The sequence below is a fragment of the Hoplias malabaricus genome, chromosome 17 (genome assembly GCF_029633855.1).
Source record: "Hoplias malabaricus isolate fHopMal1 chromosome 17, fHopMal1.hap1, whole genome shotgun sequence".
Lineage (NCBI taxonomy): Eukaryota > Metazoa > Chordata > Actinopteri > Characiformes > Erythrinidae > Hoplias > Hoplias malabaricus.
Genome location: NC_089816.1, coordinates 35,763,315 through 35,786,433, shown reverse-complemented (window position 1 = coordinate 35,786,433; position 23,119 = coordinate 35,763,315). Strand labels below are relative to the sequence as shown.

General features: G+C 42.8%; 2 protein-coding genes across 3 annotated transcripts in view; one reads left to right on the top strand and one right to left on the bottom strand.

Annotated features, from left to right (window-relative positions):
- Positions 1–519: 519 nt before the first annotated feature.
- LOC136674103 (olfactomedin-4-like) lies at positions 520–5,203 on the top strand. Its single transcript, XM_066649967.1, has 5 exons — positions 520–623; positions 1,125–1,247; positions 1,434–1,652; positions 2,298–2,451; positions 3,955–5,203. Exons 1-5 carry the CDS (start codon positions 564–566, stop codon positions 4,797–4,799), a joined length of 1,401 nt encoding a protein of 466 aa, XP_066506064.1. The 5' UTR covers positions 520–563; the 3' UTR covers positions 4,800–5,203.
- A 3,714-nt stretch (positions 5,204–8,917) lies between these two features.
- LOC136673272 (protein NDRG4) overlaps positions 8,918–23,119 on the bottom strand; it is a 20,204-nt gene continuing 6,002 nt past the window's right edge. Inside the window, exons 8-12 of one of the 2 annotated variants that reach the window (XM_066648633.1) lie at positions 16,083–16,130; positions 15,458–15,493; positions 14,005–14,056; positions 12,978–13,016; positions 8,919–11,475 (exon numbers count right to left, since the gene is read on the bottom strand). In XM_066648633.1, coding sequence (XP_066504730.1) covers positions 11,321–11,475; positions 12,978–13,016; positions 14,005–14,056; positions 15,458–15,493; positions 16,083–16,130 — 330 coding nt within the window. In that variant the 3' untranslated portion in view covers positions 8,919–11,320. Of the gene's footprint in view, positions 11,476–12,977; positions 13,017–14,004; positions 14,057–15,457; positions 15,494–16,082; positions 16,131–23,119 lie in introns of both variants that reach the window. The other variant, XM_066648634.1, reaches the window with a different exon arrangement.

The window sequence follows — 23,119 nt, the reverse complement described above, 5'->3', positions numbered from 1 at the left end:
CTTACAATCTAGGCCTTGTCACAGTCACTCAGGTCTTCACCTGTGCATCCAGTGATCAGTGCGACTACCTTTATCCATGAGAGGTCCTCAGTCTTCTCATGTATGGATGAACATGTTCATAATCCGACTTTTGGTGTAAGTAACCCTTGATGAACTTCTGGAAGATAACAATACTGATAAAGAACAACGGCAACTGCAAAGCACAGCAAAAATACAATCTCACGGTCAACGAAAGGAAGAAGTCGACCGAATTCTGCAGAAAGAGGAAGAGTGAGTATCACAAAACGGTTCAAAATTCCAGTGAAGTTGAGTAACTGCAGTGAGTCTACACCACATTGAATATCAACACGTGCAGCCGTATCTCGCACTTCCCTCATTCACACAGCTTTCTCCCCCCCTCGCCCTTCTCAGTTTCTGACCAACCTCTGCTTTTTGGAGGAGGTGGGAGGAGGCTTTGAAGGAGCTTCTTGAATTTAAATCCTCTCCTCATCTCCTCTGTTTGCCTGAACTTCTGTGAAGTCGAGGAGCTTCAGCATCCCTCCGTTCAGCTTCCAGAATCAACCATGATGTCTCTGCTCTTTTCTGTTTGTGTGACCACTGTGTTTCTGACCTCTGTCTTTCAGGTAAGAGATGACTGCGCTGTTCACTGTACACACAATGTCATTAACTGCTGATAAACACATACAGTGTGTGTTGTAAGGTAACATTATACATCATACACTAATGAACAGTCTGAATTCTCACTATAAGTACATTTAACGTTATCTGCTCTTATGAAATATGAGGTAAACCTGTTATTAATAATAATATTAATCCCATTATGAATCATCTCTGAATGTTAGTTTTGTTAGAACTTCATTCTGGAGATGGCTTAGTGCATCGTTGATCATTGATATTAATTTTATTAGAAATTCATCCCTGAATTTTCTATCACAATATTGAAAACAGAAAAGGACCACACTTTGTTATGTTATATTCCCCACTACATTAGAAACTGTGCAGTGATCAGATGTGTGCATTCTGTAGAGTCTCTTAGAGATGCTTTTTTACTACTGCATCGTTTAAGACCGTGAGGTCAACCCTTTACCTCTGACTGAGTGCTGTGACGTTCTGAATGTGTGCAGAGTGTGAGCGGGACTCCGTGTGTGTGTGAGCTGAAGAATTTGGTGCGTCCGTTCCCCTTCTCTAAACTGGACAACATCAACAGAGCGGCCTCCCAGTGCAACGGGAACATCACCCCCAAAGAGGTGCTTTATTTATACCTTTATATGAACAGATGGTCGGATTGCGTTTTTATATTTAACAGCTCATCAATAGAAACCTTTATGATATTGTTATTGATCTTGACAGTTAACCCTTTCTTTAAGGTACACACTGTTTTATGATTAGATTAGACTTATGATGATGTTTTAAAGTGGATGTGTTTCTCTCAGATGAAGGAGGCGAGCGGGCTGATGTTGGGTCTGCAGAGCAGGCTGAAGCAGCTGGAGGAGAGTGTGTCTGTGTTGGAGAGAGAGGATGATGGAAAACTGTATGGAGCCGTTTCTCTGAGAATCATCGAGCTGGAGCTAGCTGAGGTTCTGCAGCTCATGCTCAAACTCAACGAAACTCTGCGCTCAAACCAGAGGCTCAGTGAAAAGACCATCGCCGAGGTACAACACACACTAACACAGCTGAACAAAGGCCAAAGTTGGTATTCTGCCCTGACACACACTTCCCAAACCCTGCCTCTCACCCAGTCATACAAAAGTGCACTATGGCCAACATTTCTGTGAATATTTGATGCCAACAGAAAAGATACTGGTGATGGATGATTAGTTTTGGGTCACTAAAGCTGCTCTAACTCATCCCTGAACTCTCAGAGGCCACATTTGGCACTGAGCTTAGTAATCATAGGTTCATGTGCAGCTGCTCTGGAGCATCCCATTTTATTTAATACTTGTCTATGGTGATTCTAACAGAGCATGTCCACAATGCTTACATTTCATTCACAAATTATGAGAGGTCTCTACACATTTCAGAACACATTGGGTAAATACACATCCATTAAATCCATTGGTCCGTCAGCTTTTTAGCCCCTTTAACACCGTGGGGGTCCTTACCACTGAAGAACAGAGTAAAAGTGGGTTAACAAAGTTGGCAGAGCCACAGATAGACTTCAGTCTGTAACTTCAGAACTACACAGTGCTCCTGTAGGGTCAGTGGAGCTGAGAGAACAGACAGTGAGGGTGATTTGAACTTTTTGGGGTGATGTGTTTGAATAACAGCTGATCGTAATGTGTTAATGTGGACTACAGTTACAGGGCATGCTGGAGGACATGCAGAACCTGGAGGACTTTGACTACATGCAGGTGGTGAAGAAGCAGCGAGAGAATCAGCGAATGAAGAGAGACTTGGATCGGTGCCAGAATGAACTGCAGGCCACCGCGTGGCCACCCACAGCTTCACCAGGTACACGCTGCTTTCACATCTGCAGCAACACCACAGTAACATCGCAGCCTCAACAGACCTGTGATGTGTAATTTGGAAAAACTAGTTTGGTTTAGAAAAGGGAACGTGTGTCATAAGTCATAAGAACTGTAATCTACAAGAGACTTCAATTAGTTATAGATATAGGTGTGAAGTAAAATACATAAGGAGTTATTTATTGTTTTAATTTTCTATGTAATCTCAGTTAATGTCTATACATTTGTTAGAACTAGCCAGTAACTTTTCAATTTCCGGATGAATACAAAAATAAATCTTGTCTTTACTTGAAAAATAATCATGTATCACTATCAGAAAATTGCTTTCCATTGAGATCAGGTAGAAATCCATCTGGGCTGAGTTCAGGCTCAAATCCACAGTCCCACACAGTCTCTCTCTCTCTCTTAAAAAAGTTACAATTTTGCAGATATACGTTTTTCTTTGGATAGTGATGATATTTAAACACAAGAGTTATAAACACTCAAGCAAAGAGTAAAACTAGATAAACACAAAACATTGGATAAAAAAACCCACTAAAGGCAATGATAAGCCAATAAGATTCCAGAAAAATAAAGACCTAAGATTATAACCTAGAACAGAAAGAGTGTAAACAAAGAGTTAAACATCAAACAGAGACAAAGACAAACTCATAAGGACCACACCTGAGACTAAAGAGTCTATACACAACAGGCACAAATATCTGAACACAACCAGAGACCGAAGATAAAGAACAACCGAAAATACTGACGATTCAGAGCTAAGACAAAGACTCATCACCAGGGAAACTACAGATAAACACAAAAGGAATGAAGACAAAAGTGTACACAAGGTTTAAAGAGACTCAGGAAACAAAAATATAACTCAGAAAACTGAATTCAACGCTCAGGACAAACACAAATGAAGCATGGGATATGAAAAGACACAGTAGACAAGACAGGACCTCTGAGGCAGGATGATCACATGATGAGGGGAACATGTGGAAACACAACCAGGAACCAAAACAAAACAACACACAGTACCGAGCATGTGATACACTGGCTGCAAGCCATCAAATTCTCACAGCTGTGTTCAAAAGTATTTACGGGATCTGCATGGTTCATTTAAAGGAACACTAGGTAAGATTTGGTACGTTTCCTCCTGGGCTCCCCCTACAGTTGCAGAGTGTAATTCACACTGAAATAAAGAGGAAAAAGGAGGGGGAGGTGATTTCCTACCTTCCTCCACAAGTTACACAATGCAGTTTCTGCAGTGCTGAGCCCAGAGTAGCGACCACAGAGGCTCTATTCTCCCAATTTCAGGTCAATGGTGTATCACAATGATTTTGAAGATGTAATTTTAGGGTAAGAAATGCTACTCAGTGTTTCTTTAACTGTTTTGGTAAATATATAGTGCAAGGTGCTGGGTGGCATTAGTAGATATATATTTATAAAAATCTGTGCATCCAACTTATTTATCTCACTTAAAGACTTATCTTTTCTGTTTCTGTAGGACACTGTCCACAAGGGCAGCTAGTCAACGTGTCTGGGCCAAGAACCTACTCCCTCACACAGTACGGCACCTCCTACCCTTACGGGGCCTGGGGCAAAGACCCCAAACCTGCTCCTGGGAAGGAGGGCATGTACTGGCTGGTGGCCCTCACCAGCAGCAGTGTTTATGCCAATTATGTTCGCCAGTACAACAGCTGGAGCACCATGATGGTGGGAGTAGGGCCCACAGACGCATCCATTTCTTCATCCAATCCCACCACCAACACCATCCAAGGGCCCAATGTGGTCATGTACGGTGGTGCGCTCTACTACGGCTGCTACAATACTCCGTATGTCTGCCGCTTCAACATGAGCGATCGCACTGTCTCTAACGTGGCTCTTCCTCCGAACACAGGAATCAACAACAAGTTCCCCTTTGCTTACCTGGATTTAGCCTACACTTACACTGACCTTGACTTCGCCACAGACGAGTCGGGGGTTTGGGTCATCTACACCTCCCCCGAAAACTTCGGTAACATCATTATCAGTGAGGTGCTCGCCAAGACCCCTCCGGTTCTGGGCAGAAACTGGAAGACGTCCCTCCACAAGCGAACAGTCACCAACACCTTCATGGTGTGTGGCGTTCTCTATGCTACCCGCTTCCTCAACAAAGAGACAGAGGAGATCTTCTACTCGTTCGACACTCGCACAGGCATAGAGCGCTACGACCTCAGGATCCACCTTAAGAAGATGCAGCCCAATGTCCAATCACTGAATTACAACCCTCAAGACCGAATGCTGTATATGTACAGTGACGCCTACATCCTCTCGTACAATGTCATCTTTAGTGACACCCTTTATGCTTGAATGAGCTTTTGAGTGAACATGTTTAAAGGAACAGTCTGTCATTTTTACCAACAAAAAGTAAAGTAACACTGGGTAAGATTTGCTCCTGGGCTCCTCCCCCTACAGATACAGGGTATAATTCACTTTTAGAGGACTGTCCTGAAATCGAGAGGGAGGGAGCAAGCAGTGGTGGTTTCCTACCCTCCTCCAAAAGTTACACAGTGCAGTGTTGAGTCACGGAGTAGCATCAACAAAGACTCCCTGAAGTTTCTCAATATTTAAAATATATTGAAGAAGATGACGGATTGCTCCTTTAAACTTTTGCTTCTCTGTATGTTTGGAATCTTGAGTCGTTGTGTTTTTTAAAGTCATGTCTGTGTCATTCACAGTTTCCCTGGTAGAGTTGTAAGGTGTTTGTCTCTGGAAGCTGAATATTCATGTGTTCAACACTTGATTACTAAAATAAATCTAATGTTGATGCGAATGGTTTTGCTGTGATTATGGAGCTGGTGTATTAGTCATTTATGATTCATCAGCAGGTTTCCTGTGTCTCATAAACCACATAAAGGTTTTCTATGAAGTAGCAAACATAGTAGATTTCTAAACCAAAGGTAATTTATTAAATATAACAGGAAATTTGATACAATGTAAATAACAAAATGGATTTTTAGCTTCTTAAAATTCAAGTTTTCAGTCATTAATTGATTGAGTTCTGTAAATGATTTAGTAGTTACTATGAATTATTTAATATCTACCATGGATTTTTCTGCAACCCTAGCATTTTACTGTGACTACTATAAATTATTTAGTATCTTATACAAATTATTCACATTATGTCACTAGTTTTAGCCACTTTTCAAACCTTCTGAAGAGTTATTAAAAAAAAAAAAGGCTAGCAGCAGAGACATTCTGTACAAACATTTTTATAGAGGAGAAATGCCGGTAGCATGACTCGTTAGAACACCAGGACTGACCATGAGCGGGGAGACCCATGGTATCGTTTCAGTATTGGTATCGAGATATTTAAGCAGGTATCGTATCGAAGGTCATAATTTTGGTATCCTGCCAACACTAGGGTTAGTGTCAGTGTCTGTACGGGTTTCCTCTGGGTGCTCCAGCTTCCTCACACAGTGTTGCATTGTCCACAGGCGTGAGAGTATGGAATGTCTATAGCTATGAATGTCCAATTTGGAAGTAAATAAAGTGTAACTACACCACTTAAACAAGCAGAACGACAGGAATCTTTCTTTTCACATCCTTTTTATTGTAGTTACATGATCAGTACACAGACAGTGATGGCTTCTATATAGATTTACATTTTACATGAATCCTTTTTTTGTTTGTTTTTCATGACAAAGCAGAAAAAAAATCAGTCCTATCTTTGCAGACATGTTTAAGTCTGCAGCGGAAGAGCCCCGCCCACACAGTTTAGCTTTTTCTCAAAACATAGTAACTTATTGCTCATTACAAAAACGATGGCTAATCATAGTAGTATTAATATTCATAATATTAACAATAATAGTATCAATGGTATCCATGAAATTCTCGCAGGAATTAATACCATGGTGGTAAATTAAGAGCTCTATCATAATATAAAAAGAGGACGTCAATGAAGGTGCTGTGGAAGGGAGTGTGAACTGATACTGTATACTTCCACAACACAAGGCTAGTAGTGGTAGAGACCTTTTTTTTTATTGTTAGTATCTAAAAACAGCGAGTATCTACAGCAGGAGTGAAGAGGTGTGAAGGTGGAGAAGAGAAAGGCAGGTGGGAGGGGCCCGAGCCCGAAGAGAGTCGAAGTGATTGGATGGAGTCACACTGACAATAAACTCTACAGCACTTTCAAATGACAAGATACATTCAGGACCTCCAGGCAGGAGTGGCGATTAGGGTTCGTAAGCAACGCTTATCCAACAGCAGTCCCACTATAATCACTTTAAATTCAGACGTATCTACCTTAAATATTCATCCTTCTGCAGATATAGTCCTGCCAGACTTTGTGGGTATGATGTGGCTTTAGATCTGCGGCCAATAACATTTTGCAATAACACACATTTTGGAGAGAAACAATGAGGGACACTATGGCCTGTGTAATAACTATCACACAATTAATAGTGAATAACAATGAGCTATTATACTACGAACTGATTTTTATCATAGTAATTAGTTTTTTTATTATTATTATAAAAATAATTAACATGTAATTCAATTTTTAAAGCTAGATAACAATGTAGACAAATTTGTTCATAAAGTCTACTAAGCTACAGGCAAGTGATACTGCTTCTAACACTGACCACAACAGGGCGCAAACCTAAAGCTACATCAAGCTTTGAACCTGCAGGTCTAAACTGCCCCTGGATCAGCCGCCTGATAATCACGGCCAGGATTTGATGTGTTAAACGGGAGGGTCATGAGAGCATGCTTTTGATCTCTCGACACGAGCGGACGACTGGGAATGTCAGAAACAGTCGGGGGAATAAAATGAAACACAACCACAGGTTTGTACTGTCTTATCCCAGAGCATGCAAACAAATGCAGGGAAAGAAACTGTGTGTCCCAAATCACTTTGGAAAAGAGGGAGAACGCTCTCTTCTCCTGCCAGCTATTTGTGGCTTTTGCATTTACCCTCGTTACCTTGTTCTCAAGGGGAGTTTTCATCCCTCCGTATTATCTTCGCTCACACTTTTTCCTCACTTTATTTCTTTGTACTTTCACATTCCTCACCCACAAAGACAAACATTCCTTCTGTTTGGGCTGCAACGATTACTCTGTTAAGGTTATTTAAAGTTGACTGACAATGACTGAAGAAACATTTGGGGCATGGTTAACTTAGAAACAAACTCTAGACAGATGCCATCATTCTGACAAACTGCAATACACTACAGGAAGTGTAGAGGGAGATATGGCGTCTGTTGATTCATTGCACCATAAAATAAGAAGCTGCTTGTCGCACAGACGGAATGGGGCAAAGTGAAAGGAGACCAAATAATGATTCCTCAAAAAATAGATTGTAGAATAATCTATTATAGAATCACTGTTGTGCTCTTGGGGAAAAGATTCTTTCTCTCCTTTTTTTTTATTCAGTGAGAATATGTCACCACAAACAGACCACCACAAATACGAGATCTTCTCGTGCCAGCGACAGATCATTAGTTGCAGCCCATCTACCCCATCCGTCTTCTATTTGGACAGCATATACCGCAGCAGACGGTAGCAGTCCGCACCCTTTGGTGCCACAGTTTGAGGCGGTTCCTCCATGGCTCGGAGGAAGGGAGGGGTCATTTAGCCCTTTAGGGGGCTAGTGCCAGTGTCAGTGTCTGTGAGGGCCGGGGCACCTTGAAATTTTATGGGACAGGATTTTTAAACTTTTTTTTGGGGTGGGTTTGGGGTTTGCCCTACATTCCGAGCTTGGAGCAGCACGCTCCAGAAAGCCCCGCCCCTTACAGACACATACACACAGGACACGCCCCCTACATCACGGCGTGAATATGACGCTGTGAGAAAGTGAGATTCAGCGAGACGGAAGAGAGATGTTTGAGAATGAGAAGGGGATTCAAACACACCGTTCACACACTCTTCTCTCGTCCTCAATACAATCTGACAACAGGTCTGGCCAATCAGCTCGCAGCCTTTGTGCACATGGATGCAGAACATAGGCATTAAAGGCTGTATAACCATACGTTTGTTGATGTAAATGGTATTCGTATTGTATTCTAGGAATGTGTGTGATTTCATAAACAACAGAAGGAGAACTAAAGCCAAGCAAATGCTACATGAACTCTAAAATCCAACAGATTTTGGAAACATTCGCCTCTCCTTTAATTTGTTTTTGTTGTTTTTACATATAAGGTGATAAATCTGGTACCTGCCCTGCGTTTTAATTCCAGTTTGAACTTGCCCTCGCCATTTCCCCTCGGTGGAATCCCTGACGCCATTTTAAGAGTCAACACTGATGTCCACTTCAGGAGCAGAACTTCCCTAGAATGCCTTACGATGTGACGCAATTTTCACTGAAACCTCAGACAAATAAGTTTATAAATACAAGCTGAATACAAAAAAACTAAAATGTTCACAATGCTTAAAAGTCAAAAACATGTAATACATTATCACTGAGTATATATTTTACACAATGGCTAGGTTACAAACCTAATATTTACCTAAAAAACCTAAAAAAATATTTAAAGTTCAGCTCTTGTGATCATTAACTGAATTCTTTTCCTTTTCTAAATACGACAGTGTGGACAGTCTGTAGCAAAAAACGTACAAATCAACACAAGAAATCAGTCGGGTTCATGTTTCTGTTTGTTGCCACTGTCGAGTGGGTTCTGACATAAAAACCTGCTTCTTGTACTGTAAGTGGACACTTGTGTGACGTAGATGCTACACGCTTCCAAGTGCTCGATGGAAGTGGGCGACTGCAGGTACAAATCAGAACTAAAATGCAGGTTTCAGTAACAATGGAACACTGCTACCTTTACGAAGAAGACTAGGGTTCGACTCCCTAGTAAATGACATAGTGCTACACTGGTAATAATAACAATAATAATTAGTTCAACTTAACACAAGGATGTTTACAACCAATTAAGGGTCGTTGGGATATTCGAATACTTGTGTGTGAGTGTGTGTGTGTGTGTGGGTGAATTAGGCTAGTTTTGGTATACCCATCCTGCAGGGCTAGGTGCTGTATGGAAAGCTTGGAACCGGCCTTGAACCAGCTCCAGTAGCTAATGTCCTAAAGACCTCTCTGGTTCAGCCTCAGCTCGCGGTTCCAGTTTGGTTTGGCTCAGAGTGTGATTGTCTACAGAAAGGAGACCGTATTGAACCGATCCCAGGCGAAAACCACTCCAGCGAGAGGGGGGAGAGTTGAGTGAGGTAGTTAATGCAAGAGTAGTGCGCACTACAACTAGAGTACTTGAGCTTAGTAGTTGGTAGAAAAGTAGGGAACACTGTTTGTAAGTGTAATTAGTTTGTTTTTGGTTTTGTAGAACATATTAGCTATAATATGAGAGTTTTCAATGTTTTCAATGTTTGTCGTCACATCCAGAGTAGTGCGCACTACTGTTAGTGTACTAGAGTTAGATGTAATGGTTTGTGGTAGAGTAGTGCAAATTCCGTTTTGTGTACTAGAGGTAACATGGAAAGTAGTGCACACTACATTAATAAGTGTACCAGAGTGTGATGAAGTCAACAGTGGTAGAGTAGTGCACAGTACAGTTGGTGGACTAAACTGTAGTGGTTATTGTTAGAAAAAAAAGACAAAAAAGGCAAAAAAGCTTTGCTGATTGGCTGAGAGCTGCTGTGTTAGCACCTGATTGGTTCAGAGTGTCTCTCTCGTACATTTCCAGTCATACAATCCTTTCAGTCATACAGTCCTTTTGCTCATGGCTTCAGAATGCAGTACACTGCTGCACAATGTTCCTCAAACTGCTGCGCTCCCTTCCTTTCTTATCTCTATAACTACTATTGTCAATTTCATTCCTCCCTTTGTCTTTTTCCCTCCATCACTTTTTCCAAACCCTTTCCCCACTATCCCCACTTGCTAGACCACCATTCACTCCGTTGAGACTGTCATAGGACAGGGGCTACGAGAGCAGGGGCTGATGGGAGTTGTAGTCCTGGGGGTGGGTTTTGAGGGCGTAGGACAGAGGCAGCAGGCGAGGTGAGGAAGGGGATTGGGAGGGGACAGAAATACTGACACTCTGATCAAAAGAGAAACAATTAGTAACAAAGTCAGGGAAACCCATAAACAAGCATGAAGAGGATGGGGGTAATCAAGCAGTGATTCATAGTACAGTATAGAGAAGAGGAAATAAACACCAACACACACCCAGAGAACGAGAGAGAGAGAGAGAGAGGGCAGTGGACAGAATAAAGAAAGAGTCTCAGAGGAATCAAACCCTCTTTGCTCCCAAAACTTAAGCTGCGTTCACATTATAGAGCAGAGGTGAATTTAAAACACTGATTCAAATGTGTTCATTTCCAAACGATTAAACAAACATCGCACCAGTACAGTGTTGTCCTTCATTACATTCCCTACATTTCTGCTACAAAACTGTGTTAATGTAATGTATTTAATTCGTGTGGAAATGAGGCACAGGTGGGATTTTTCTGCCAAAATGTGAACCCAACATGATCTTTAACACTTTGAATGCTGATTTTCTTAAAGTCTGTTTCATACCTGCTCCTACCAGAATCACCAGACTTCACTAATAATCATTTTCAGAGGTCAGCAACAACTTTAACTTAGTGAGGAATAGTGCGTTTGCAGGTCCTTTCAAGGCCAAGTTGAGTTGACATGTATGACACTGTAGGTAGAGTAGTGCACACTACAGTTAGACCTAGTTTTCCAGACTCAGCTCAAGGTTAATTTAATCTTTAAACAATGCTCTAAAGACAAACCTTAAGAATTAATGATCAGATCTGAGCAAAGGAAAAATAAATCAGAATTGAGTGCTTGTAATGTGAACACAGACTTAGTCCTGTCTTTTGTCCGATGCCCTCCATCTCAGCATGTGTGTGTGTGTGTGTGTGTGTGTGTAGGCTCAGCAGGACACCTCCATGGTGTGGCTGACTTGGCCCACGGCCTCGTTGCTGTCGGAGTGTGTGCACGCTCGGTTGCGAGAGCCGTCCAGGGAGCTGCCGCTGGTCAGAGACACCGTATGAGAGCGAGCGAGGCGAGTCATACTGGCTGAGGGCACTGAGAAAGAGAGAGAGAGAGAGAGAGAGAGAGAGAAAATGGGAGAAAGAATAGGAGGAGGGATAAGAATGAAGTAAAGACAGAAAGAAGGAAAGATAAAAGAAGGCACACAGAGGAGCAGAGATAAAGGACAAAGAGGAGTGTAGAGAAGAAAAGACAGAAAAGGAGGAGAGAGAGTGTAAGGGAAGAAGAGATAGAAGAAGGAAATGAGAGAAGGGAGAAAAAAGAGGAGAGCAGGAAGGAAAGTAGAAACCAAAGAGAAAAAGAATGGGGAAAGTGAAAGAGGGAAGGGACAGAGTAAGGGAAGAATAGTGAGAAAACAGAAGGTGAAAGAGAAAAAATATAGCAAGAAAGAAAAGAGAGAGAGAGAGAGAGAGAGAGAGAGAGAGACAGAGAGACAGAGAGAGAAGGAGGGAGAGAGAGAGAGACAGAGATATAAGTAACAGTAACAGGCCGGTGTTCATGTGATTGTTATGAAGGGTGGTTGGGATGACATGCTAGATTTTTCATGACAGCAGCGCAACCTGAATCTCAGTCTGTTTCAGGGTTTGAATCAGGCCAGGGTTCATCATCCAAATAATGGTATGGAACTGCAAACTGCAAGACTCAACTCAAATCTCCCAGCACACAGCAAACCTCCTCATGCAAGGGTTAATGCACATCCGGGATTAACTCTGGGATTCATTCTCCACAAACACTTCTCTTTCCCTAATCTGAGTTTTATATCACTATTTAAACACTTGTATAGTTTCATCCCGATATGTAACACCACTGTCCAAGCAGCATTTGTGAAAAAGGATTCACTTAAAAAAGGGTTAAAAACTAATGTGTATTTTAATAATTAGAAAAAACAAGAAACATTCTGGTCACACTCTCCTTTTGAACGAGACGACTGACTACTTTACTCTTCATAAGTTTATCACTGAAAGTATGTTGCTCGCTGGTGTGTGCTGTTGTAAGTGAATGGCTAGACTTCTCAATTCCTGTCTAGTGAGATAACAGTTGAATGAGGTTCTGTAAACTGTTTTCAGCCTCATATCATTTGCTATGAAAAAATGTCTGCATTGTTCTATAAATCTGCTTACACAATGTCACAGTCAAAAACAAGTGTGAGCAGCCTCACGCTTCTGTATTCTGGTCTAGGACGCACATGCACTTCAGCCTGCCAAGCCTCACCCATAAGCACCTCTGTCTCTGATTGGCCGGAGCTGCTATGGCCTGCCATGCACAGAGAATGATGGGAAATTTTCAATGGCTGAAGTGAAGGAAGGAGCGGCCTGTTTTTCCTCGAGTGGAAAAACCGTTGGCCGAAACCAAACGCATGATGAACCCACAGAAATCATACAGAAGAACAGGAGGAAGAAACAAAGAAAATAAAACAGAAAGAAAGAAAAAGAGAAAGGAGGGATGAAGACCCAAGAGAGAAAAAGGGAAAGAGAAGTTGACTGGCTTCAGATGGATGAGGCAGAGGAGGGCGGAGGCAGACAGGAAACAGGAAGTACCTGGCCCCCCACTCATCCTCCGATCCTTTATATACGCAACTGAGAGAGGACAGGAAACACACACACACAAACACAAAGGGCAAGATTACAACAAACTCCAACACACACACACGGACATTCAGCAACACCCTGTTATTTATTTATTTAATTTTTTTTTTTGCAATGAATAAAAGCTGAAATCCCTTGTTACCGACAACAAATAACAGTCTCCTGTCCTTTGCAAAGAAGACACTGCAGCTGGTAATTGCTTGGACTGCTTCACTGTGTTCTTCTACCAGCGAATACTAGCTTGGACCCCGGGAATTGCCGCTTGTGGCTATATTCTTTATGATTACAATTACATTATTAAACAGGACACAGAAGCCAAGAGGGCGCTGTTTAGGATCTACATCTCCCACATCTACATCATCATATATTTGCATTGAGATAAACTGGTGTAATGATGTAAATATGTAAATATAATAATAATAGCATGTCTCAGATTACACACTGTATAAGACATTTGGTTTTCTCTAGTTTTATACACACACACATCCACAATCATCCACACAATCTCACAAAGGCCCCCCTATTAACACATAGACACACACTCACATTACCATGTGTTCAGACAAACAGCAGTACGAGACCCTGTATCAGTCTGATTACACTGAATATGTTAAAGAGCAGACACAGATTTAATCCACTCTAAATAACATTGCTGTCCAAACGTAAACACGTAAGTCTTCTCTGACACTTGCTCTAAGTTATATGAACACAGCTGCTGTCCTTTAAATGGTATGAACATTTACTGATGAATTAGGAATATCCTGGTGCCTGTAAAACGAATAAGTTGGAAATGCATGTTTGTATTTGGACAGCGACGACAAGCTGTAATTAAGCTCTACAGATTCAGTGACAGCGCTGTAATTATAGTGACAATGAGTAATGACACAGATAGTGATTCTGTGTCAGCATGTCCTTTACTTAGGTTTGATTGATGCATTAACAAACACACTCATTATTAATACGAATTATTAATACTTACTGTAGCCCATTCCCTGGAGGAAGTACTTAAAAGCCTCTGTCAGTTTTCCAGGCTGTAAAACACACAAACAAATTCAAATCTAGCCACTGTACCTTCTTTCGTTCAACTAACGAATGTACATCATATTTGAGTATAATTCAAGCATAGAATATTAAGTAAAACGACCTTGTGAGGTCTCCCCTTTATCCCAAGATAAGTTTTGTGTCAGGAGGTTTTCAGTTTAGCGCAGGAGCTACGAAGCTAATGGATCTAAGGAATAAGTTACTCATACAGAATTAGCATTGTGCTAATAATGTATTTAAATCCCCTCAGTCTTGGATCAAGTTGTTCAGTAATCACTAATACACATAGCTCTGTGCTTTCTGTATGATTTTTAACACTGGACAAAACAATGCACAATGCTAAAGTGAGCTATAGGCTTCCATACTTTGAAGCAGATGTGGGTAAAATAACGACTGAATTCAGTTACATTTAAAAAGTACCTTCCTAAAAAGTCATCTTGAGTATACAAATACCAACAAAATATATATAAAAAAAGAAAAATGACTTTAAAAACAAACAACCAAATAAAATCACAGGAGCTAAAATGTTTATGGCACTATTACTGTCTTTTTGGAGTATTTTGCTCAAAAATGAAGCTCAGAACTCAGCAACAAAACAGAAAAATAAACACAAATGTATCCTAACCCTAACCCAAGCAAAATGTATTAAACTTATTGTTGATTTAAATTATTAAATTTACTTAATGATTACCAGAGTGGTTGCCCCAAATAGAGGCAGCCATTTTGTTTAATACTGGTTTAATATGGGTTTCCTCCGGGTGACTGTCTGTGAGGAGTGTGGTGTGTTCTCTCTGTGTCTGTGTGGGTTTCCTCCGGGTGACTGTCTGTGAGGAGTGTGGTGTGTTCTCCCTGTGTCTGCATGTGTTTCCTCCGGGTGCTCCGGCTTCCTCCTACGGTCCAAAAACACACCTTGGTAGACTCAATGTTCTGAGTGTGTGAGTGAATTGTGTGTGTGTCGCCCTGTGAAGAACTGGCGCCCCCTCCAGGGTGTGTTCCCACCTTGCGCCCAGGGATTTCCGTTGTGATCTGGATGGGGAACATGAATTCCCTGAACTGTATAAGCGCTTACAGACCACGAATGAATGAATGTAAATAAGTGTAAAATAATGCGCAAATATTCTAGTGTAAATGCGAATAGTTACCCACTTCCCCACCTCTGCCTTCTACATTATCCTCACAGAAGAATGAACGTAGAGATTCACTACATTTACTGTAAGGGGGAATTACAGTCTAAATCTGATAGTTTGAAGATGATGATACTTTTACGAGAAAGGCATCCCACTGGGACGGTCAGATCCGGGTCAGTAATTTGTTTTAGCCCACAGTGAGTCAGACCAGAAGTGACAGGCAGCGTAACCCGATCTGGGATCAATAACGAGCAGGATGCTGACCTGTGTGATCTGAGGCAGTCCACCGGAGTCGGCCATCTGAAACAGAACACACACAGTGAATCAAGGCCATTTGCAACAGACCTAATGGCTTTGTAAATATCGAACGGATGAGGACTGTGTGTGAATTCCCATGAGGAAAATAAATGACTACAGCATTGGCACAAGATTCCTACAAGAGTCCTATAGCAAACTGCAACAATTACTTTAGTTAATACACAGTATATTAATAAAATTCTACATTTATCGGAGCCTACATTACAGAGAAGTTAAACTAGAACTGTGTAAAAATCTCCATTTCTGGATCATCTCAAGTGCTAGTTCCACACGTCCATTCAGTATGGATCACGTCCCCTGACGGTGCTCGGAACGTAGGTTGACTTTCGAAATATTATTGAAATGATTTATTTCAGATGATTGCTGTTGACCGACTGATTCATGCAAAACAGCAACCCCTTGAGGTTCAGATCCTAAATGTGAGTGAGTATGTGGGAATCAGCAGAAACTGGGTGCAATTCCTAACCATGAGTGAAGGAGTGAGTTGCAAACTGAAATTATTAGAAAATTGACAGAAGTGGCTCATTTTTCTTAGTTTTTTCTCCCTGAGTGTGTAATGATGCTATCTCACCTTGAGGAAAGTGGTGTTGGTGGGGTCCAGTTTGGAGTTGCACTCGACCTAAAATAAACAGAGAGAGAGAGAGAGAGAGAGTTACATAAAGTGATTATAACTTCAAAGTAAAGATCACGTAAGGAAACTGGGTTGCATTATTTATTTAGCCCAGAAAAAAAGGCGCATGTAGTTACTGCCGGGGAAGTGATGATTTATAAATAGAAGTGTTTTGTTTGGTGAGAGAGGGAGAGACAGCACTGCTGAGAAAGGAAGAGAGAGAGAGAGATTTTTTTTTATTTTTAAAAACATAACATTTATTCAATCATCCATAAACACATATAACAGTAAACAAACACAGTACGACATCACAGACATAAACACAGTATCAATTAAAGCATTCAGTTCATAGGGCTTGTGAAGATCAGCTCTCCCTCCTCAACCCTGCACAGGATATCATTGCAACACCATTCCAGCTCAAAACCTTCAATGTTATTCAAAGTTTTGTAAAAACCAAACTCAAAGAAAATTCTGGATTTTACAAGGGACAAGAACAGAGGTAAAACCTCCTGACCAGATCTGTCCTCCATTTTGTTCCTCCTGGAGTTATAGATCCGCAGTTTTGCCTGACCCACTATGAAATTAAGCAGCTGCCACTTAACACGGTCTTTTTGTCGATACCCAGCCCCAAAAATAAAAACTCAAGTGTGAGAAAAAGGGACTTAAGCCTTGAACAGTCTAAAAAACAGTGAAAAAACAGTCTCTCTGAGACCACAAAAAGCACACCCATCACTGACTTCTGGATTTATCACAGACACAAAAGAGTTCACTGCTATGACCCCATGTAGGATCCTCCACTGGAGATCTCCAGACCTCTTAGTTAGGGGTTGTTTATATAAAACCCTCCAGACAGGCTGCCTTTCCGTCCCTACCCCCAGCTTGTCCCTCCACACAGTGTCAGGCCGTCCATTCAGTACTGCTTTATTCAACACTTTAACACAGCATTCATATAAAACACGGCCTGACACAGTGTGAGGTCCACGTCCTGTAGGCCCGAGAGGTCCAACAAAGGGCCCGATACTCCATCTAAATCAGGAGTAAGAGCAGTACGTGGGAAAAGGTCCCCCTTGTTTGGCATTATACTCCCATTACTGTAATTTTCCAGCAAGGACAGTTCCTCCAAAGACAGCCTGTCCTTCCACAAGTCAGCGATGGTTTCAGCTTGACGGAGTGACCTCAGCCCCAGTACAGAGGCAACATTCTGGATGTCGTTTAAGTCTGGCCCTAACACACCCACCAGGTCCCGCAATGTCACTGTTCCAGAGTTACTGAGCATTAAAGCAAGGCCCGGTACACCATCCCCAGACACGTCCAACCGAGCCCCTTTTACTATTGGCTCTTCCAACAGCCAAAAAAGTGAGGCAGTAGTCTCCGGTCTGTGCTTCTTAAAAAGTCCCCACATTTTAAAAAGCCCCCGATAAAAAAGAGGTAATCCAGCAAGGTGCAGTCTTTTATAGTCTGTCAAAAACAGTGCAGTGTCCAAACCAAGTCCATCGACCTTGCGCAGGATGGTGCAGGCCACTTCTCTCCACACTAGATCAGCTGGGCCAGCCAGAAGTCTCTGCAGGAACTGCAGTCGGAAAGTCGCCATCCTACTCGCAAGGTGCACCAGGCCTTGCCCTCCTTCCTGTCTGGGAAGGTAAAGGACACCTTGTGGAATCCAATGGAGTCTGTCCCAGAAAAAGTCCACAAGGAGCGCTTGTATCCGCGACAATAAGCCCACAGGAGGATCCACACAGGACAAACGGTGCCACAGCACTGATGCCACCAGGTTGTTGATTACCAACACCCTCCCCCTGAAAGATAGTTGCCCATGAATCCATTTCCACCTCGACAGCCGACCCATCAGTTTCTCTATCACACCATCCCAGTTTTTCTGCTGCAGTGTCATCCCCAATAAAAACCCCAAGATATTTTATCCCCCCTCTTTTCCAGACTAAATTACCCGGTAAAGAAGGCAGCCCCCCGATCCGCTGTCCTACTGCAAGAGCTTCGCTTTTGTTCCAATTCACCCTCACAGCTGAAATTTCTCCAAAATCTTGAACAATAGAAACAAGTTTTCCGATGTCTTTCTGCCCCCTTACCATTACAATCACATCGTCTGCGTATGCCGACAACTGATATCTAAACTGTCCCAGCGCTATACCTTCAATTTCAGATCGAAGCTTGTGTAGCAGAGGCTCAATGGCCATTCCCGATATAACATTCCCGATAAGGCACAACCCTGACGTATGCCCCGACAGACCCCAAAAGGAGCACTCAATCCACCGTTAATTTTTAGCATACTCTCAATGTTTCTATATAGTACTTGTATCATATTGATAAAAGACGGCCCAAAACCCAATAATTCAAGTGTGCGCCACAGATGGTGATGTTCCACTCTGTCGAAAGCTTTTTCCTGGTCTATGGATACGAGACCGACATCAAGCCCTTGAGTTCTGAAAACAGCTAAAATATCTCTAATTATATCTCTAAGTATACTGCTGGCAGAGCTGCTTAATTTCAACTTTTCCATAATCCCACCACCCTCGCAGATTATGAAAGAACTGTTTTTGGGTTCTAAAACTAGTCCAAAAAACAGTAAAAGCTTTTTTAAAATTCATGTCTGACAACAGGGAGGTGTTAAAATGCCAGTAAGCACTTTTAGGCTTAAGGTTTGCAATAAAAAACGAACATAAAACCAAACTGTGGTCTGAAAAATGGACCGGCGTAATCCCACACCCTTTAAATATATTAAGATGATGGTTATAGCAGTAAAACCGATCTAGTCTGGCCAACGCCACATAACCGTCCCTCACATGGGCCCATGTATACTGTCGAACTTTATCATTAAAAGCTCTCCACACATCAAGCAAATCATGAGCAGACAATAGCTCTCTAAGAGCACGCTGAGATGCAGCGTGAGGTTCGGTGTGATTCCTGTCCGTATTATCATCCTCAGTGCAGTTAAAATCGCCCCCCATGATCAGATAGTCATCACAATTGAGTGATTTTAAAGCTGTTTTAACAGTGTTAAGAAAAACCACCCTCTCAGCTCCAGAAGTGGGAGCATAAATATTAAAAATGGCAAACTTAAACCGCTCAAACTGAGCACGTGCAACCATACACCTCCCTGCCATCACCTGCTCAACCTCACACGAGACCGGCAAGAAATGCTTGGCAAGAAGAACAGCCACTCCACCTCTAGTCGAGCTCATGTGGCTAAAATAAACATCCCCTTCCCATTCCTTCTTCCAGTCGACTTCATTAGCCCCGTCACTGTGCCTCCTGGACAAGCACAATATCCATGCCCTTCTGTTTAATCAGTTCAAATAACAGTGCTCTTTTCTGTACGTCCTGCGCCCCATTCAGGTTCAGAGAGCCGATCTTAACTCTACTCATAAAAAGAGGAAGGTGGTCAAGGACAAGCAGCAACAAAATAAAAAGCAGAAAATAACTATGAAGTTTCAAAACCATCATCTTTTTGAAGTTCCGTTCTCAATTTTTTAACCAGTTTCTTAAGTCTGTAGATTTCTTGTGCCGTAAATTTATCTTCGCTATCCCCTCTCATAAAAGTCTGCACTGAGTCAATGAACAGTTTACGATCGGGAAAGTATTCTTCCACAACAACCCCTTTCATATTTTTGGTCTTATGCAAAAACGACCGTATCTTGTTAAACGCATAGACACTTCTCCTACTCCTTTGACTCGAAGCGTCTGGCAGATCACCATCAGAGTCATCCAGAGCAGAAACAGCCTCAGACCCAGAGTCCTCCACATTTTGTACTTTCCCCTTTTTAACACCTGCCTTAGCCCTCCTCATTTTCCTTTTTCCTGACTGCACTCTGAACACAGCCTCTTCCGATACTGAGTCTGTTTCCATGGCCTCCCCTTCCACAACTAAACTAGCAGCAGCTTTAGGTTCCTCACGACCCTGCTCTTTAGCCGCAACGTCATCAGGCAACGCAGCACAACCGGAGACCACCAAACCACTGCCAGAACTAACGTCAGCATTTGCAACTGTGGTAGGGTTCTCCCCTGCACTAACAGTTCTGTGACTTGTCTTTTTTTTTCTGGACTGCTTGGCCCAGCCTCAGCCCTACCCTCTGCAGTAGGCTCAGGCCCAGCCCCAGCCCCACCCTCTACGGTAGGTTCTGACCCAGTCCCAGCCCCACCCTCTACGGTAGGTTCTGACCCAGTCCCAGACCCACCCTCTACGGTAGGTTCTGACCCAGTCCCAGACCCACCCTCTACGGTAGGTTCTGACCCAGTCCCAGACCCACCCTCTACGGTAGGCTCTGACCCAGTCCCAGACCCACCCTCTACGGTAGGCTCTGACCCAGTCCCAGACCCACCCTCTACGGTAGGTTCTGACCCAGTCCCAGACCCACCCTCTACGGTAGGCTCTGACCCAGTCCCAGACCCACCCTCTACGGTAGGCTCTGACCCAGTCCCAGACCCACCCTCTACGGTAGGCTCTGACCCAGTCCCAGATCCATCTCCAGCCTCTACGGTAGGTTCAGGCCCATTCCCAGACCCAGCCTCACCCTCTATGACAGGCTCAGGCCTAGGCCTAGGCCCAGGCCCAGACCCAGCCACACCCCCCGCAGTAGGCTCTTCTCTTGAGGGCTCAGACCCAGTCCCAGCCCCTGTACCGGCCCCATCAGGAATAGGGCCAAATACCCTAGAGGAGCTTTCACCTGCCCCAGAGGGACATGAACGTCTTAAGTGCCCTTCCTGTCCACACCCAAAACATTTCATCGTGGCAGATGTTGCAAAAATAGTGTAATCAAAACCATCTATTCTAAATATAAAAGTCACATTCAGTTCTTCAACACCATCCTTTAAGATCATGAACAGCTGGCGTCTGAAGCTGACAATGTGTCTCAGTAGAGGGCACTTAGAACCTAGTGGAATCATTCTAATCTCGGACACAATCTGTCCGAACCGGGCCAACTCTGCAGCCAGCGCCTCGTCTGTGATAAACGGTGGAACGTTTGACAGAGTGATCTTTGTAGCAGGTCGTGAGAGGGGCAGCACAGGTGTAAATGTGCCCTGAATAACCACACCATTCTGGACCATAGTGTTAACCTTCTCAGGACTATCCAAAAAGATCACAACTGCACTGTTCATTTTAGCAGCAGGCATCACACTTTCATGACCTATAACCTCCCCCACAGCCATGCTGCACTCATCCACTGAACACCTCACCCCGGGGGCTATTTTTATACTGTATTTGCGAGAAAGTCGTTGAAGACGAGCTTTCTCCGTCGCCGTCATGGCGCTAAACCCAAAAAACACACTTTAACAAACACGAACAATAACTAAACTAACAAACAACCAACAAAGATGGAAAAAGATAGAAATTTCACACACCTCCACTCACACTCGCGCATGCGCACAGAGAGAGAGAGCGAGAGGGAGACAGAGAGAGACAGAGAGGGAGAGAAAGAAAGAGAGAAACAGACAGAGAGAGAGAGAGAGAGAGAGAGAGAGAGAAAGAGAGAGAGAGACAGAGAGAGAGAGACAGAGAGAGAGAGACAGAGTGTCGGGGCATTGGGGGAAGTTGGAGGAGTTGCATGTCTGTGATAGAGTGCATATTCGTGTTAGAGTATGGGAGGCCGTCTAGGGCAAATACACTGAAACACTTGCACACACTACATTGAAACACTTGCACACACTACATTGAAACACTTGCGCACACTACATTGAAACACTTGCGCACACTACATTGAAACACTTGCGCACACTACACTGAAACACTTGCGCACACTACACTGAAACACTTGCGCACACTACACTGAAACACTTGCGCACACTACACTGAAACACTTGCGCATGACACATTGAAACACTTGCGCATACTACACTGAGACACTTGCACACTTGTCGATCAATTCCAAAAATTGAAGCGATTCTTTGCCAATTAAATCCCAAATTTAGGCAGTGGATAATCTGGTCTGCTGTTAAATCATACCGTGGGCGACCGGACGTGCCACTGGAAGTTGTTGGAGGAATTATGAGAATATTGTTGCCTTGATGTCTTTGGCCCGGATATTGTTGTAAAATGAGAATAAGACACTGATATAAAGACTCCAAAAGAGTCGTGCATTCTCTCACCACAGGCCCTTCTCTGCACCCAACTACACGTATGATGGACTGAATGGTTCTTGTGTGGTGCTCCAGTTCAGTGTAGTGTCTGTGTAGCGGGTCATCTTGTATGGATTCCACACAACACAGGACATCACGCAAAAAATTACGGATATCCTCACTGTTACCAGAAATACGCAATGGCTGATCAAATATGAAAAGATTAATAAAAAATAATAAGAACAAATGTTTGTTCATCTCTGAAAAGACACAGAGCACAGGAATTAGTCATAAAAGATTGTACCCTGTGCTACACAGCTGAGTGCATCTTCTCTCTCTCACACACACACACACACGTCATGTTTAATATATATACGAGTGTATGTGACGTGTAGTGCAAATGTTTCAGTGTGTACTGTGCACGTGTTTCAGTGTAATGTGCGCAAGTGTTTCAGTGTAGTGCGCACAAGTGTTTCAATGTAGTGTGCGCAAGTGTTTCAATGTAGTGAGCAAGTGTTTCAGTGTAGTGTGCGCAATTGTTTCAATGTAGTGTGCGCAAGTGTTTCAATGTAGTGAGCAAGTGTTTCAGTGTAGTGCGCACAAGTGTTTCAATGTAGTGCGTGCAAGTGTTTCAGTGTAGTGTGCGCAAGTGTTTCAATGTAGTGCGCAAGTGTTTCAGTGTAGTGTGCGCAAGTGTTTCAATGTAGTGTGCGCAAGTGTTTCAATGTAGTGAGCAAGTGTTTCAGTGTAGTGTGCGCAATTGTTTCAATGTAGTGTGCGCAAGTGTTTCAATGTAGTGAGCAAGTGTTTCAGTGTAGTGCGCACAAGTGTTTCAATGTAGTGCGTGCAAGTGTTTCAGTGTAGTGTGCGCAAGTGTTTCAATGTAGTGCGCAAGTGTTTCAGTGTAGTGTGCGCAAGTGTTTCAATGT